The sequence below is a fragment of the Cyrtonyx montezumae genome, unplaced genomic scaffold, assembly GCF_038088225.1.
Source record: "Cyrtonyx montezumae isolate F1298 unplaced genomic scaffold, pur_monq_1.0 scaffold_23, whole genome shotgun sequence".
NCBI lineage: Eukaryota > Metazoa > Chordata > Aves > Galliformes > Odontophoridae > Cyrtonyx > Cyrtonyx montezumae.
In genome coordinates, this window is record NW_027071970.1 from 480,417 (window position 1) to 495,604 (window position 15,188).

A 15,188-nucleotide genomic window follows, 5' to 3' on the forward strand; every position below is an offset into this window, starting at 1 on the left:
GAACCAAGCATTTGAGATCTGTTTAAATGCAAATTGTCATGTGCTAGTAATGGGATAATTTCCCACAACAACTAAACAAAAGCTGAGTATTTGAGAGAGAGAACATCTGTGGGGCAGGCAAAAAAAGAATATGCTTCTATAAACCTGGACAGGCAGTTGCAATTTACAGACCCATAAATAAAGGTGGGAGAGGAAAGGAAAAATCCACAAGCAAAAACACATCACCTAGTTTCTAACTTCTGAACTTGAGAGGCAGCAGGATATTGAGATCACCATGCAGCAACAAAAAACAATAGTTCTGGTAGGTGGTATGAGCTCAGCCCAGATTCAAACACTGCTGTCTAGTCATGAGCATGCCAGACACATCAGCTGCACTGAAGAATTGACTTATTCTTTTTCTTTCAGTGAATTAGTTTTTAAGCACCCTGTGCAAAAGGATGCCCAGGCAGTCATTCCCCAAGGCAAAATCCCACATAGCTTTAACTCTGGAAAAGCACAGCCCATCCAGCCATGCTTGCCTTATGTAATCCCTTTTCTGCCCAACCCCATAGGGAGCAGGCAGAGATTCTGTCGGGATCAGCACAGGCAGCAAATGATGCCTGTTCAACACAGTACTCAGCCAGGCATCCTTGAAGATCATGGTTGCCATTGTGGATAAAGTATTGTGCACAGGTTCAATCATTTAAGTGCACCAGTCCCTTTCAAATTGCATCCTGTTCTCTTCTATGATCCTGAAGGAGTTGGCTTCTCTATCCTGATCTCAAGAGAAGGCCACATCTCCACAAATTCCACAATTCAGCTTAACCTTCTAGACTGAACTCCAGTGTGTTTTTGGTTGCTGTTTTCAGCCATTACAACAGGTGCACTTCTAGAAACATTGAAGATTTCATCAATGTAAACACAACAAATGCTCGTCCAGATGAATGCTAACTCAATGCCACACCTGAGCCCTCAGCAACCAGCTGCGGGAATGAATTGAACAGCAAACATCTAGAGTACCTGCTTTGTCTTTCTTCTTGGATACTGTGCAGCTCTTCACAGCCCCCACTTTGGAGAATGTCTGCAAGGAATTCAGACAATCTTTGTCAGAGGCTTATAACTCAGTTTGAGTGACAATGCAGCACTCTTTCAGAGCCAGGAACACATGCTCGCAGGCCCGCTGCCCTGCCAGGAACACCTGACAAGCAGGCAGTACAGCTGCTTCTTCTATTAAAAAATTATTTCTGTACAAATACACATCCAGATTTGTAAATAAATCAATACAGATGTTCCCAGAAATCCTTCACCACTCCTCAGAAACTACCGAACTCTGTGATTGTTCTGAGGGACCACTGCAGATTACAAGATGTCCTCACCCAGGCAGAGACCTAATACCAGATAACTCCTGTGATGCCCCTGAGAAAACAGCTCCTTCTGGAGTTGTGAGAGAGGGGCTGCAGGGTAGCATGGGTTGTCCTGCAGTGGCACACCATTTGTATGATTCCTTGGTAAAACTGCAACCAGAAGTTAGGAGGGAAAAAAAAAAAAAGAAAAAAAAAAGTAGTAGTCTCAATCCTTCTCCAAACATTTACATTTGTCCCAAGAGCCAACTGGACCAGATCCATTCCAGCACCTCTGTCCCAAGACAGAGCAGACCAGGTCCAGGATGGACTGACATCCCACCACTGTTCTTGGACCATGAAATATGCCATGTCACAAGGCTACAGAGAGTGGCAGAGATGGGAAATTCCAGCTGATTTTTTTTTCCCAGCCTTGCAATTAATATCCCGTATGGTTTTAGAAATGCTACGATCTCTCCCAAGAGCTTTGCTAAGGTAAAGTAATGCAGACAGCTCCATATTGGTACAAAATTTAGGATGAAAAACATGTTGGTGAAATAATCATTTATTTATTTATTGCCTTAGCACGCAAAGCAGCATTACAGCTGCACAACTGCTGATCCCAAAAAGAAGAATGGGAAATGAAGAGTCTTAAAAGATTTCCTACTGCATCCACCTGTCCCAAGGTAGAATTCAAATCCATCAAAACTGTTTCAGATATGTTTGTCTAATTGAACCTTAAAACTCATAAGTGGAGGTTCCCATCCCCAGTACAATCCAGTGCTCCCTCCTCTACCACTAAGGCCATGCCACTGGCCATTTAACTGCTTTCAACACCTTATCCTTAGCACAACAGAGGTGGAAAACACCTTTCTCCCTGCACTCTGCAGCACAGGTGAGCCATTTCTTCAAGGCCATGCAATGAGTTGGGACCTTCCAGCAACAAGCAGCCCAGTCTGGCCTCAATCCGTTCCCATTCCAACTGAGCAGCCTGCCTGTAACTAAGCAAAACCCAGACTCCACTCTTTGCTTATGGCTTACCTCTTTCAGCGTGTCCTCTGTGGTGGTAAAGTTGAGGTTCTTGATGAACAAGGTACACCCTGGAACGCTCTCTTCCTCATCTTCATCTTCTTCCTCATCCTGTGCTGATGTTTCCTCTGAGCCCTTAACAGCTGTGTCACCATCTGATACAAAAAGAGAAAACTCAGTGCTTTAATATGCAACAAAACCAAATCTGAGGTGGGCTTCCCCCCTGCCCCAGCTGACAGTCACTGCTTCAGCAAAATCAGACCACTCATCTACTGGGTGAACAGAGACCAAGGCAGGCTCAGCATGCACATCTGAATGTAGAAGTGAAATCATTTCAATGTAGAAACTCCACAAACCTGCTTCTTCAGCCCTCAAACACCCTCACATCAATCCCTGCCAGACACCTACTGAACTAGGCAAGGAGCCCTGCACTTGCTTAAGCACAATTCTGCAGTGCTATAACACTCGCCTCTTGCTAATACATACCCACAGGATGTGAAACCACAACTTCCACACCAGAACATGAAGGCCATTGTTAGACACACTAGCTGTCATCCATTGGCTTTTCAACTTCTTCCCTTACTAGACAACTTGCTTTTCATACCAGCTTCAGCCCTTACAGCATAGCTGATGCTATACTCAGGAGGATCAAGCTAAATATCTCCCTTTGGCATTACCACCATCCTCTTGATGATTTTTCAAGACTTACTGCTCCCTCACTTCGTATAAGGAGGACCTGCATGGAGCCAGGGGTGCTTAGACACTCACCAGCTCTACCTGCAGAACCAAATTTCCCCACAGGGCCCCATTCAGTTGCCCTTCCTACCACTGGCACCACACAGCCCAAGCCTTTCCAGTCAGGAGGTCAAACCCCCCACACCCCAGCCCACAGGGAGTTTGACAACAAGGTATGGAAAAAACTCACCGCCTTTGAAGACAAGTCAGTTAAAGAAGGAGGAAGGAAGAAATTTAGTGAGACAGGGCAGGATGAAAAGGTGCCTCCATCTATGGCTGGCACAGTAAGAGGCCATGTGCTGCCACCCAAAGCCTTTTTGTGAATGAGGTGAGGAGTTTATTGCACATCCCCTCCCTTCCCTTCCCTAGATGCAGAGCACCAGAGGCTGGCAGCAAAGACCATTATCAGCCCTGTGCAGCCTTCCAGGAGCTCCTGTGCTTAAAGCCCTTTATCTCAAGGTGAGGGGCTCGGTTACAGGGAGATAAAGCAGCACCCCCAGCTCCAGCCATCCCTTGTAACCCACATACAGAACAGCAGCCTAGGAAGAGGCTTTTCATAAGCTTTTCTCCCCCCTCCCAAAACTTCAGTCCTGAAATAGCTTCCAGTGAAACAAACCTATATGAAGCCAACCTTTTCTTCTTTTCTGAAATCTTGAAAGGTTTTAAATGTATAAGCAAGATTTAATTTTTACAGTCCCTAGGATGGGGAAAAAGAGAATCTAGCAGTGGAGAGAAGGCTGTGTCCTTGCAGCAGTGGAAAATCACCAAGAGCACACAGCATGGGCTGATGAAAGAGGCACAGAGAGACAAGTACAGAGACCCATAGCCTGCCACTGGCAAGTCAGCTGCCACATCCTCCTGCTGCTGTGCACGCCAGTTGCGCAGGTGTTCTTGCACAAGGAGGGTGTCCTTGCAGAGCTTGTGACCACACACACTCAGAGGGTTAGGTTTGTCTTACAGAGAGTAGCTACAGCTCCTAATGGCTGCTGCCAAGAGCAAAACAGAGCAAAAATCTCTTGCCCTCGTGCAGAGCATCAGCTCCAATCCAAACTGGATCAGTGTGCTGTGAGCAGTGCCACACTGCTCACATCTCATCTGGGAGATGAGGAGTGAGACTGAGCCCAGCACTTCTGGGAACATCAACAGCCACACTGCGCAGTGAGGTGGCCCTAAGAACCAGGCAGAGGATGTTGTGAAGCTGGTTCTGTACAAAAGTTATAGAATAGCTTAGGTTGGTGCATGGGAACTGCTGAGTCACAGCCTGAACCACTTACTGAGCACCTGGAGAAAAGACCTGATCTGCCTTGGAAGCACAGGTGAAGCTAGGCTCCACCCCTCTTAGACCTCATTTAAGGGCTGACTGCCACTGAGCCCCCTTTGTGAAGACTAGATCTCTGAAGATAGGTAAGCATCTTCTTTGTAACAACTTCTCATTGTGCTGGTCCTGCTGCCATTACATTTGTCGAACCCTGCAGGAGCACCAAAATAATTAAAAAAACAAAACAACAAAGGGACTTTCCTGCTGAACATCTTTAAGTGGGGTAAGGGGGAAGAAATTGGCCCTCTATATAAAACCCTGCTGGGGCATGTCCCAGGATTTATGGGATTCCCTTATTATGAATTAGCAGTCATAGTTGAAAAATGAGGCCCCCTGTGGGACAGCAGAAATACTTTTCAGTCCTCAACCTGCATGGCAGAATACTTCTATGATCTGGATAAAGACATTCTAACTACAAAAGAATGACAAATGGCTGCGTCCACTGTGGCACAGCCACTATTAGTGACCCTGAATGGTGCAGAACTTTCAAATAGTACTTTAGAAAATGAGAATCAACTACTGCATTATTGCACTGAGAAACTCAAACAACAGCTTAGTATATTGATGGGGAAAAAAATCAAGTTTAACTTTCCCTTTAAAACATATTTGGAATACTGTACTGGGAAATACTCAGGCACCTGAATCACTGGACCCTGGCGATCCAAAGGAACAAATTACAAGATTGAATCTAAAAGCCCTATTTGAGGCAGATTCCTTTGAGACCTGACCCATAGTGGTGCAAAAAACAAAAACGGTACAGGATAAAGCAGCAGGGTGCTCCCTGATCAACAGCCCCCTGCCCAAACCAACCTCCGTGTAACAGCTTGCCCCTATTTGGCATCTGAATTAATTGACTTGGTGCAATGATTCTGACAAAAAACAAGGGAAAGTGTACTGGCCTGCTTACTTCAACCGTGGGACATGGGAGCAGAGAGTGCTGTGGTCAGTGAACCACAAGTTCCCAAGCTGGCATCCATTACCTCACACCCTGCCCTTAGGCAGATGTTGTACACCACTGTGCAACATCGAGAGGAAAACCATTCACTGATGGAGTGGTAGAAGATGGTATGCCATATCATGTGACCTAAAAAGGCCAACGTCCCAGTAAGTACAGGTTTATGGTCCTCCATGGAGGACCTTGAAACGTATATTTGCAAGCTATGGATAAAAGAGGCAATATAGGATGAAGTCTTTGAAAGCCCAGATTTACTAAGATTTTCAGCTGGAATGAGTTAGCTAATTTTACAATAGGCACCTTCCCACCAATATGGCACATTAGTACCTACACTGAATCCCCTGGTGGCCTCAGAGGCCATCATTCAGCAGAACACACAGTTGGTAGCCCATCTGGGGAAGACTGTATGCTAGAAAATGAGGCACAATATTAGGACATGAGAAGGAGCTGAAGTATTTACAGTAATTAAAACCAGGAGACCTGCCCTACAGGCACCCTGATGGGTTCCCATAAGGGTATCCCGAAAACAAATGCTTAATGACCTTATCATGGGCCAGGGAGGCCTTTGCCAAGATTGATTGCCAACCTAATCATGTTCTGCTTCAATTGTGGAAACGGTTAAGGGATGATCAAAAATTCTGAAATACCCGCAAAAAAACAGGGGTACAGATAGCTGAACAAGTCCCAACAAAAACTTGGAATTTAGAGGACATCTAGTACTTAATAAAAGCCTCCTCAGGTGACTTGGGCTATTATGCCTAAACCACTTGAAGAAAAAGATCTGATAATCACACAATTCATAGCATGATAGGGGATGTCAGTTTCCATGTAACTAGGGCCTCCAAATGGGACTGGAGGCCCTATGCTGAGCTGACAACTTTCTGGTCCTGGAAGAACATACAGCGTGTAATGGACCTAGTGGATACAGGTGTGGAAACATCAATTACTTACGGGGATCCAACCAAGTTTAATGGAGATAGAGTGATGATCTGAGGGCTCAGGGACAGAACATTCCTGTTACCCAGACATGGTTGAAGTTGGGGGTCAGGTGTCTCTCACCCTGGGAGTATAAAGTGTCTATTGCCCCAGTCCCAGAGTATATCTTGGGCATCTGCATTTTATGGGATCTGGCTCTGCATATTGACTATGAGATTTCAGACTCCAGCACAGGTGTATTAGCATCTGGACAGTGCAGGCAATATAGAGAGGCCTGCAAAGCATGAGCTCATTCACCTGCTGGAACCATGCCAGACTACTAGCGTGAAGGAGCACAGAAGGGGGGCAAGATGAAATATCCAGGACCACGCAGGAATTAGAAAAATCTGGGATCATAAGACCTGCACATAGCCTGTTTAAATCCCCCATATGACCAGTGCAGAAGTCAGATGCCACATGGATAATGGCAGCAGATGACAGAAAATTAAATAAGGTCGCACTGCCTGTTCATGCAGCAGTATCCAATGTTGCCTCCCTAACAGACACATTGAGTAGGGAAATAAAAACCTACCATTGTGTCCTAGACTTGGAATACTGAAGAAAGCATTTGCAAATTGCTGAAGAATCGCAGGACCAGTTTGCATTTACATGGGGAGGCAGGCAGTGGACCTTTCAGGTCCTGCCACAGGAGTAATGTGCATTCACCAACATACCGTCATAACCTGATGGCACTTGACCTGGTGAATTGGGAAAAACCTAGTAGTGTTTACTTGTATCATTATATTGATGATCTCACATTGACATCTGACTCACTGGAGGCATTGGGACAGGCAGCAGATTCACTGACAGCCTACCTGCAAGGAAAAGGATGGGCTATAAACCCTCTGAAGATGTAGAGTCCAGGCATGTCTGTAAAAATCCTGGGAGTATTTTGGCCAGGAAAGACCAAAGTAGTACCAGTGCAGTAACAGATAAGGTTCAGGCATTCCCAGTCCCTATGAAACCAAAAGCAGCTGCAAAAGTTCTTAGGTATACTGGGATATTAGCATTCCTCTATACCTCATTTAGCACAGCTGCTGAGACCATTACAGACTCACAAAAATGGGACAACTATAGGACTGGGGAAGAACGGAACACAATGCTTTCCAACAGGCTAAACTGGCTGTTAAACAAGCCCAGGCATTGGGTATATTTGATCCTACACTTCCAGCTGACTTGGATGTTCAAGTCACTCAGGATGGCTTTGGCTGGGATCTGTAGCAACACCAGGGTTTTGTTCAAACTCCTATGAGATACTGGTCTCAGGTGTAGCATGGAACAGAAGAGAGATACAGTATGTTTGAGAAACAGTTATTGGCTATCTATTCAGTGTTGCAGGTGGCAGAGCCAATAACTCAAGCAGTTAAAATTGTTGTAAAAGATCTAACCCACCCTCCTAAGACAGAGGTGGCCCAAGCCCAGACTGTGGAACACTGGGTCATCTACCTCAGCCAGAGGAACTGGGTATCTTCATCACCATTGAAGGAAGAACTTCAGAAGATCCTTGGTCCAGTGATGCATCATAGTGACGTGCCAGAAGAGATTATGGTTGCTCCACCAGAAAAATCTTCATCCAGGAAGGGAAATATCACATTCCTGAAGACATCTGACATATGGATGTGTCCAACAAAGGTAACCTGAGCAAGCAGAGGGCAGTAGCGTATCATCCTGCCACTAACACAATATAGTTTGAAGAGGAGGATGGTCAAAATAGCCAACAGGCAGAGCTGTGATCCATGTGGATGGCTATCACCTAAGAGCCTGGTGACAGTTCACTGAACATCTGCACAGATAGTTGGGCTGTGTATAGAGGGCTCACTCTTTGGATCGCACAGTGGGCCATATAGGATTGGACCATCCATGCCTGAATGATCTGGGGCAAAGAGATGTGGTTAGAAATATGGAATATGGTTAAACAGAACCATATGTCTCTACCATGTTTCTGGATAACACTCCTTGCAGTCACCTGAAAATGATGAAGCTGACACACTGGCTAAAGTATGGAGCACTGAGAACTCTCCTGAGAGCATCACCCACTGGCTACACCAGAAGCTGTGACAGGCTGGACAGAAGACAATGTGGGCAGCAGCCAAAGCATGGGGGATGCCCATAATAATGTCAGATACCATCCAGGCATGTCACAATTGCAATCCTTGCATGAGGATGAGACAAAAACCCTTGCCACAGACAACTGATCACCCTGCCAGAGCCCACATGGCTGGACTCAGCACAGACCTATGAGGAACACTGCTAAGTACAGGCTTGGACTCTGCACCACCAATCACAACCCTCTGAGCTCTGCCAGTCAGCCAGTTCTCAACCCACCTCACCATCCACTTATCTATTCCACGCTTCCTCAACTTTCTTATAAGGATGCTGTGGGCGACAGTGTCAAATGCCTTGCTGAAATCAAGGTAGACTACATCTACTGCTCTCCTCCCATCCACCCAGCCAGTAATGACATTGTAGAAGGCCATCAGGTTGGTCGAGCATGACCTCCCTCTGCTGAAACCACACTGACTACTCCTTATAACTCTCTTCTCTTCCAACTGACTGGAGATAGCATCCCGAAGGAACTGTTCCATTACCTTTCCAGGGATGGAGGTGAGGCTGACTGACCTGTAGTTCCCAGATTCTGGTTCCTGCCCTTTTTGCAGACTGCAGTGACACTGTCTATCCTCCAGTCTTCAGGCACCTCTCCCATTTTCCAAGACCTCTCAAAGATGATAGTGAGTAGTTCAGCAATCACCTCTGCCAACTCCCTCAGCACACATGGATGCATCCCATCAGGGCCTATGTATTTACATACACTGATGTTGCATAGACACTCTCGGACCTTCTCCTCCCTCACCAGAGCGAACCCTTCCATTCCCCAGACCCTCTCACTTACCCCCATGATCCAGGAATACTGAGGGGGAGTTCCCACAGTGAAGACAGAAGCAAAAAAGATGTTCAGTATCTCCACATTCTCTGCATCCCCTGTTACCAGAACACCCTCTAATTTAGCAGAGGACCCACATTTTCTCTAGTCTTTCTTTTACTGTTGACATACTTAAAAAAACCCTCTTATTATCCTTAATCTCCTTTGCTAGATCCAATTCCAGGTTGGCTTTGGACTTCCTTGTTGCATCCCTGCAGGCCCTGACAACATTCCTATATTCATCCCAAGTGGTCCAACCCTTCTTCCACACTTCATGGACCCTTCTCTTCCCTTTGAATTTATGCATGAGCTCCTTGCTCATCTACACAGGTCTCCAGCCACACTTGCCCAATTTTTTGCTCACAAGGACACACCAATCCTGAGCTTGGAAGAAGGTCTGTTTAAATGCTAACCAGCACTCACAGGCCCCCTTGCCTTCTAACGCCCTAGCCCACAGGACAGCTCCAAGAAGGTCCTGGAAGAAACTGAAGCTGGCACTCCTGAAGTCAAGGGTAGCAACCCTACTTTTTGGTTTGCTTCTTCTACTAAGATCTTGAACTCCACCACCTCATAATCACTACATCCCAAGCTGCCCCCAACCTTCACTTCCCTAACCAGCCCATCCTTATTAGTAAGAACAAGATCAAATAACACCCCACTCCTCATCAACTCCTCCACCACCTGCATCTGAAAGTTATAACCCACTGCAGGAACCGCCTGGAGCGCATGAGCCTGGTTACATTGCTTTCCCAACAAATATCTGGGTAATTGAAGTCCCCCATAAGATCCAGCACCTGAGATTGTGAGGCTAATTCCAGCTGCTTATAAGGTCGCATCAGTTTCCTCTTCCTGGTCAGGGGGCCTATAATACACCCCCACAGCAGTGTCCCCCACAGTAGCCTGCCCCTGAATTGTCACCCACGAGCTCTCCACTGGTACATCACCCTCCACCAGGTGAAGTTAGATACATTCTAGCTGCTCTCTTACAAAAACAGCAACTCCACCACCCTGCCTCGCCATCCTGTCTTTCCTAAAAAGCACGGAGCCATCCATGGAAACATTCCAGTCATGCATGCCATCCCACCACGCCTCCGTGATCACTGTGAGATTGTGGCCTTGTAACCTCACACAGACCTCTAACTCTTACCTTTTATTTCCCATTCTGTGTGCATTAGTAAAGACACTTCAGGGAAAAAATATCCCTAAATGGACACGAGAAGATTTCAGGTGGGGAATCTGCAATGGTAACTCCTCTGGAGAGTCCTCATAAGATTCTACAGGATGATCCCCAGACGTATTTCCCTGCAATCTCCTACAGCGACAACATCCCCAAGCCCTTCTCTGTTCTGTTGACCTGCACCCTCTTCTCCCATTAGATCTAGTTGACAACTCTGAACTACTCACTCCACCCTAGCAGTTGACATTTTCTCCCCTTCCCCTTTCATACTTAGTGTAAAGCTCTCTCAACGAGTCCTGGCAGCTCCTGATCTAGGTTCCACTTTCCCTTGGGAGACAGGCAAGACCTGTCCACAGCCATCAGGCCAGGCACCGAGTAAACAGCCCCATGATCAAAGAACCCAAAGTTCCTGTGGCAGGACCAGCCTTTCAACCACTGATTCAGAGCCTGAGTTTTCCTAGATCGCTCCGTATCCCTCATCATCCCAGAAGGCAGAGAGGAAAACACCACTTGTGCTACCATTCCCTCAACCAATCCACCTAGACCCCTGAAATCCCTTTTGACGGTTTCACAAGCTACCCTGAACAATTTCATCACAGCCTGCCTGAACTATTAATAATGGATAATAATCAGAGGATTGAACCAGATCCGGGAGTTTTTTGTCATGTCCCTGACCCGGGCCCCAGGGAGGCAGCACACCTTCCTTTGGGTCAGGTGTGCATATGGGGCCCTTTGTTCACCTGAGAAGGGAATCGCCTACCACAATTACCCTTCTGTCTTTCCTGGAAGAGGCAGTCTCAAGGTGTGGGGATGACCACCTCACCCTAGTGCCCCTAATAGGAGGATCCTCCCTCACCTCCCCACTCACCTCCTCATCAGTTTCCAGCACCCCACACCTACTGCTTAGGGGGACTTCAGGAAGCAGGGTAGGCAGGCAGAGGGCGCACCCTTGACTGTGAGCCGGGGCTTTTTTCCAACCCTCCTTACATGTCAGACCTGCCTGACAGGGCAGGGGGTCCACCACTTTTATGAGGGTATCACCCCAGCACCCCTCTCTCTGCCCCATCAGTGAGTCACTGCAGCAGTCAATCTCCCACTTGCACTCCCTGATGGCTCTAAATCTATTCCACCTCCTCCCTGAGCTCCACCACCAGGCTGAGCAGCTCAACTACCTGCTCGCACCTCATGCAGGTAAAATCCTGGCCACCTTCCCTCAGCAGCAGCAGGCTCAGGCACTCCCTGCAGCCAGAGGCCTGAACCGCCATGTTTCTAGGCAGGCCTTCCATCTGAGCTGCCACAGTCTTCTAAACCTACAGTCTCAGAGACTACCAGTAAGAGAGCTGGTCACCTGAGCAAAAGGGACAGTACTTGTACACCCTGCCACTCAACCCACCACCCACGTCTGCTGCTGCAGTACTGTATAGGTAGTGTGGGCAGTGCTCACACTCCCATCCTTGGAGGAAGAGAACTCCAGGCAACAGCCTATTTTCACCTGATGTGCTGTGTCATCCCTAATGCTGTTTTATAGCCTAGTAGCCAAAGGTCAAGGTCAAGAGATAAAGAGTGGGCAGTGCCAGCTCTACCCTCGCTAGCTAAGCAGCCTGCCCACAAGCTGCCAGCCCCAGCACAGGCACAGCACTTTGCTGGTTTCAAGAAAGCCCTAAAAAGAGCTTTTTGGTCAGCCTTTTTCGCTTTAGATCCTTTGCCTAGTGCAGTCTTACCTGCCTTGAAGCTGGTCTCCGTAGCAAAATAACCTACTGCTTCCTGCCCCTGAGAATCTAGAACCCAGTATCCATAGACTAGAATGACTCTGGAAGGTACAAGTCAGACTGAAGCAGTGTGGCCTACTTGCACCGTGGGGGAGACTATTAGAAGTGAGGGGTTTGGCAGTTCCTCCAGTAACTGGCACATAGCCTACTGATACTGTGGTCAAAACTCTGGTCTTCATTGCTAAGGGGACCCCTGTGGCAGATCAGCACCTCCCCTTTGGTGTCTGATATCAATATGCAATCACAGATATGTAGATACAGATGGCCAGGACGTGCCCCAGTGCAAGTTGAAGTGTTGACCCAGGACAGGAACACAGCCTGTATCTTGCCATGGAAGGCAGACCTTCCCCTATTGGTACCTCCAAAACATCTGTACTAGTCCCCATGAGTCTTTGGAGTCTCTAGGATCACCCAAAGGAGGGAGATGTCATCTAAGTGCTCCAGTGTTGCAGTGAGATCAAGAATGACTCTCAGTGATGACCTGTGGGACTTTAAATGGACCTGCACCAAATAACTACATGCCTCAAGCACTGGCCCATGGGAGAACATGAAACCTCAGCCATGAAATAATCATCAATTCTCTTCCATTGTGTCAACCTGTATTGCAATACGCATTCATATAAGCATTGCATTGTGTTGGATCCCTGTATTAGGAAAGGCTCACCCTCCAGCTGACTCAATCACTGGCTCATGCTGTGGAGGAGTAGAGTGTATGGGAACCACTGACTGAGCACCTGGAGAAAAGACCCTCAGCCCTGGAAGCCCAGATGAAGCCAGGCTCCACCCCTCTTAGACCTCATTTAAGGGCTGACTGCTGGAGATCCCTCATTTGTGAAGTCTTTCTGTGAGCCATCTTCGGAGGTGGGTGAGCATCCTCTTTGTAACACCTCATTGCACTGGTCCTGTTGCTGTTACAGTTGGAAAGGACCTTCAAGCTCCTCCAGTTGCAACTGCACTGCCTTGGGCTGGCAGCCACCCATCAGATCATGCTGCCCAAGGCCCCAACCTGGCCCTGAATGCCTCCAAGGTATCTACAATTTCTCTGGGAAACCTACTTCAGCGCATCAAAAAGTTCAGAAATGTCAGCACTGCCACTTTAAATGGAAAGTAGCATGGAAACAAAGACAGACTCCTCTGACAGTTAAAGCTCTTACCAGGTACCAGTCTTCCTTTTCCCTCCTTTTCCAGAGACTCTGTGCTCTTTTTCTGAGAGGCTGGGCTGGAGAAGACACTCATTGGAGCCCATTCCAAATACAATGGCACAGAGTGAAACTGTGGAGAGAACACAGGAGAAATGTGAAGACCAGAATGTAGGACCTGAAGAAAGGTCTGCTCTCGGCTTCACTTTTCCCCTCAAACACCCTGTTATGGAAAGAAGAGCTACGCAGCACCTTTGTTTGGCTTAATCATCTTTTGCTGAAGAAAGGTCGTATCCAACCTCATATAGGACAAGTATGTGGAAACCAGAGGTCAAGAAACAAGGAAGACCACAGCAAAGAAAGGGTCTCTTGACACAGCTCTTCTTCTCAATAAATTTTTTTTTTTTTTTTTGCAAGTTGAGAGTCCTGCTCAGCTACTGCAGCACATGGATGCACTGGGCATCTCTGTAAATCTAAGAATGAGTGAATAACATAGGTTCATAAAGTTGAACATAGTGAAATGGAGAGCTCACTTCCCTCAAAAAACCCTCTATAGCTCACATTTTAGCATTCACTCTTTTCTGCAGCTCCACAATTAGCCAAATCCACATCCTTCAGGGAGCCACACTCACCTTGGAGTAGGCCAGCTTGGTGAATGCTTGCTTGGCCTCTGTTGGCTCCAGGAACTCCACAATGGCTGTGATACCTCCAGTTGGGAGCAGCACCCGGCCCAGACTGCCATGTTTGGCAAAGACAGCCTCCAGCTCTGCCGTGCTCGTGTTGGCAGGAAGGTTCTTCACCAGGATCACAGTTTTACTCCGCTCACCAGCAGCCTGACACATTCAGTGGGAGGAGAAAGAGGATATGGAACTTTAGAAAGCAAAAACCAATCTCTTACTAACTGGAGATTTCATTTTCAGTGCAAAGTGCTCTCTCATTCCATGTCACACCTTTCCAGGATCCAAATGTGGCAACAAATTTTTAGAAGAAGCTTCCTGTTGAAAAGTTCCACACTTCAGCACAAACCTCATTATATGTATTCTCACATACAGAGATTTCAACTCCAAGATACATCCTGCTACAGACACAGGACTTGGTCTCTGTCACACTGTAGCATGTACTTCAACTATCCCAAGCTCAAACTTCATTTGCAAGAGTTCAGAACAACTCAAAATCCTTTTGATAGTTCAATCCTGCATGACGCTGAGGATTAATTAAAAATCTCAAAGAGAGCATAGGATAGCAGAACTAAGGAGAAGAGGCAGGTTCACTCTGCAGCTTCACGGTGGGCATCTCACCTGACTGAAGGAATCCAGGCTAACTCCATTTTCAATGAGAAACTGTCGGACTTCTTGGACCAGCTCAGTTTCCCCCAGAGCAACCCTCACTGCCACGCTGTCTTTACTCTCCTGCAGGCAAGAATAACAGTCAACAATGCATTAAGAGTTCAAAACAGAAGTAAAAGGCCTGGTCCAGGAATTTGATGAGCACTTGCTTCTGCTGCTCTTAGGAGCAACAGGAATTTGGCAGTGAACCTGAAGATAAAATGCACCAGTTGTTCTGAAGCTGCCGGGAGTTTTGGTGCTGGAGCCAGAGGACATTTTTCAGGGAAGATCTTAAATTTTAATCTGTGAATTCCCATCAACTTTTAGTCATGTACAAACACAAATTTCACACACGGAAAAGCCTAAATAGGATGGAAAGAGCAGGGATAGGAGTGACTTCCAGTGACAGAGATTGTTGCCTACAGACAGGCTACAGGACACTGATCTTTCAGTCTGTGTGGAGCTTATGACTGCACAGCAGCTTTTGCTGTGCAAGGTGACCAGACAAGTGCTGGCCATGAGCAAAC

The 15,188-nt window shown here is 47.0% G+C and overlaps 1 protein-coding gene across 4 annotated transcripts in view; it reads right to left on the reverse strand.

Moving 5' to 3' along the window:
- RBM19 (RNA binding motif protein 19) overlaps window positions 1-15,188 on the reverse strand; it is a 229,721-nt gene that overhangs the window by 48,110 nt on the left and 166,423 nt on the right. For all 4 annotated transcript variants that reach the window (XM_065738744.1, XM_065738743.1, XM_065738746.1 and 1 more), the window contains 5 exons: window positions 14,635-14,745; window positions 13,969-14,169; window positions 13,352-13,469; window positions 2,361-2,503; window positions 1,000-1,060 (listed from right to left, as the gene is read on the reverse strand). In XM_065738744.1, the coding sequence (XP_065594816.1) occupies window positions 1,000-1,060; window positions 2,361-2,503; window positions 13,352-13,469; window positions 13,969-14,169; window positions 14,635-14,745 (634 nt within the window). The remainder of the gene's footprint in view (window positions 1-999; window positions 1,061-2,360; window positions 2,504-13,351; window positions 13,470-13,968; window positions 14,170-14,634; window positions 14,746-15,188) is intronic.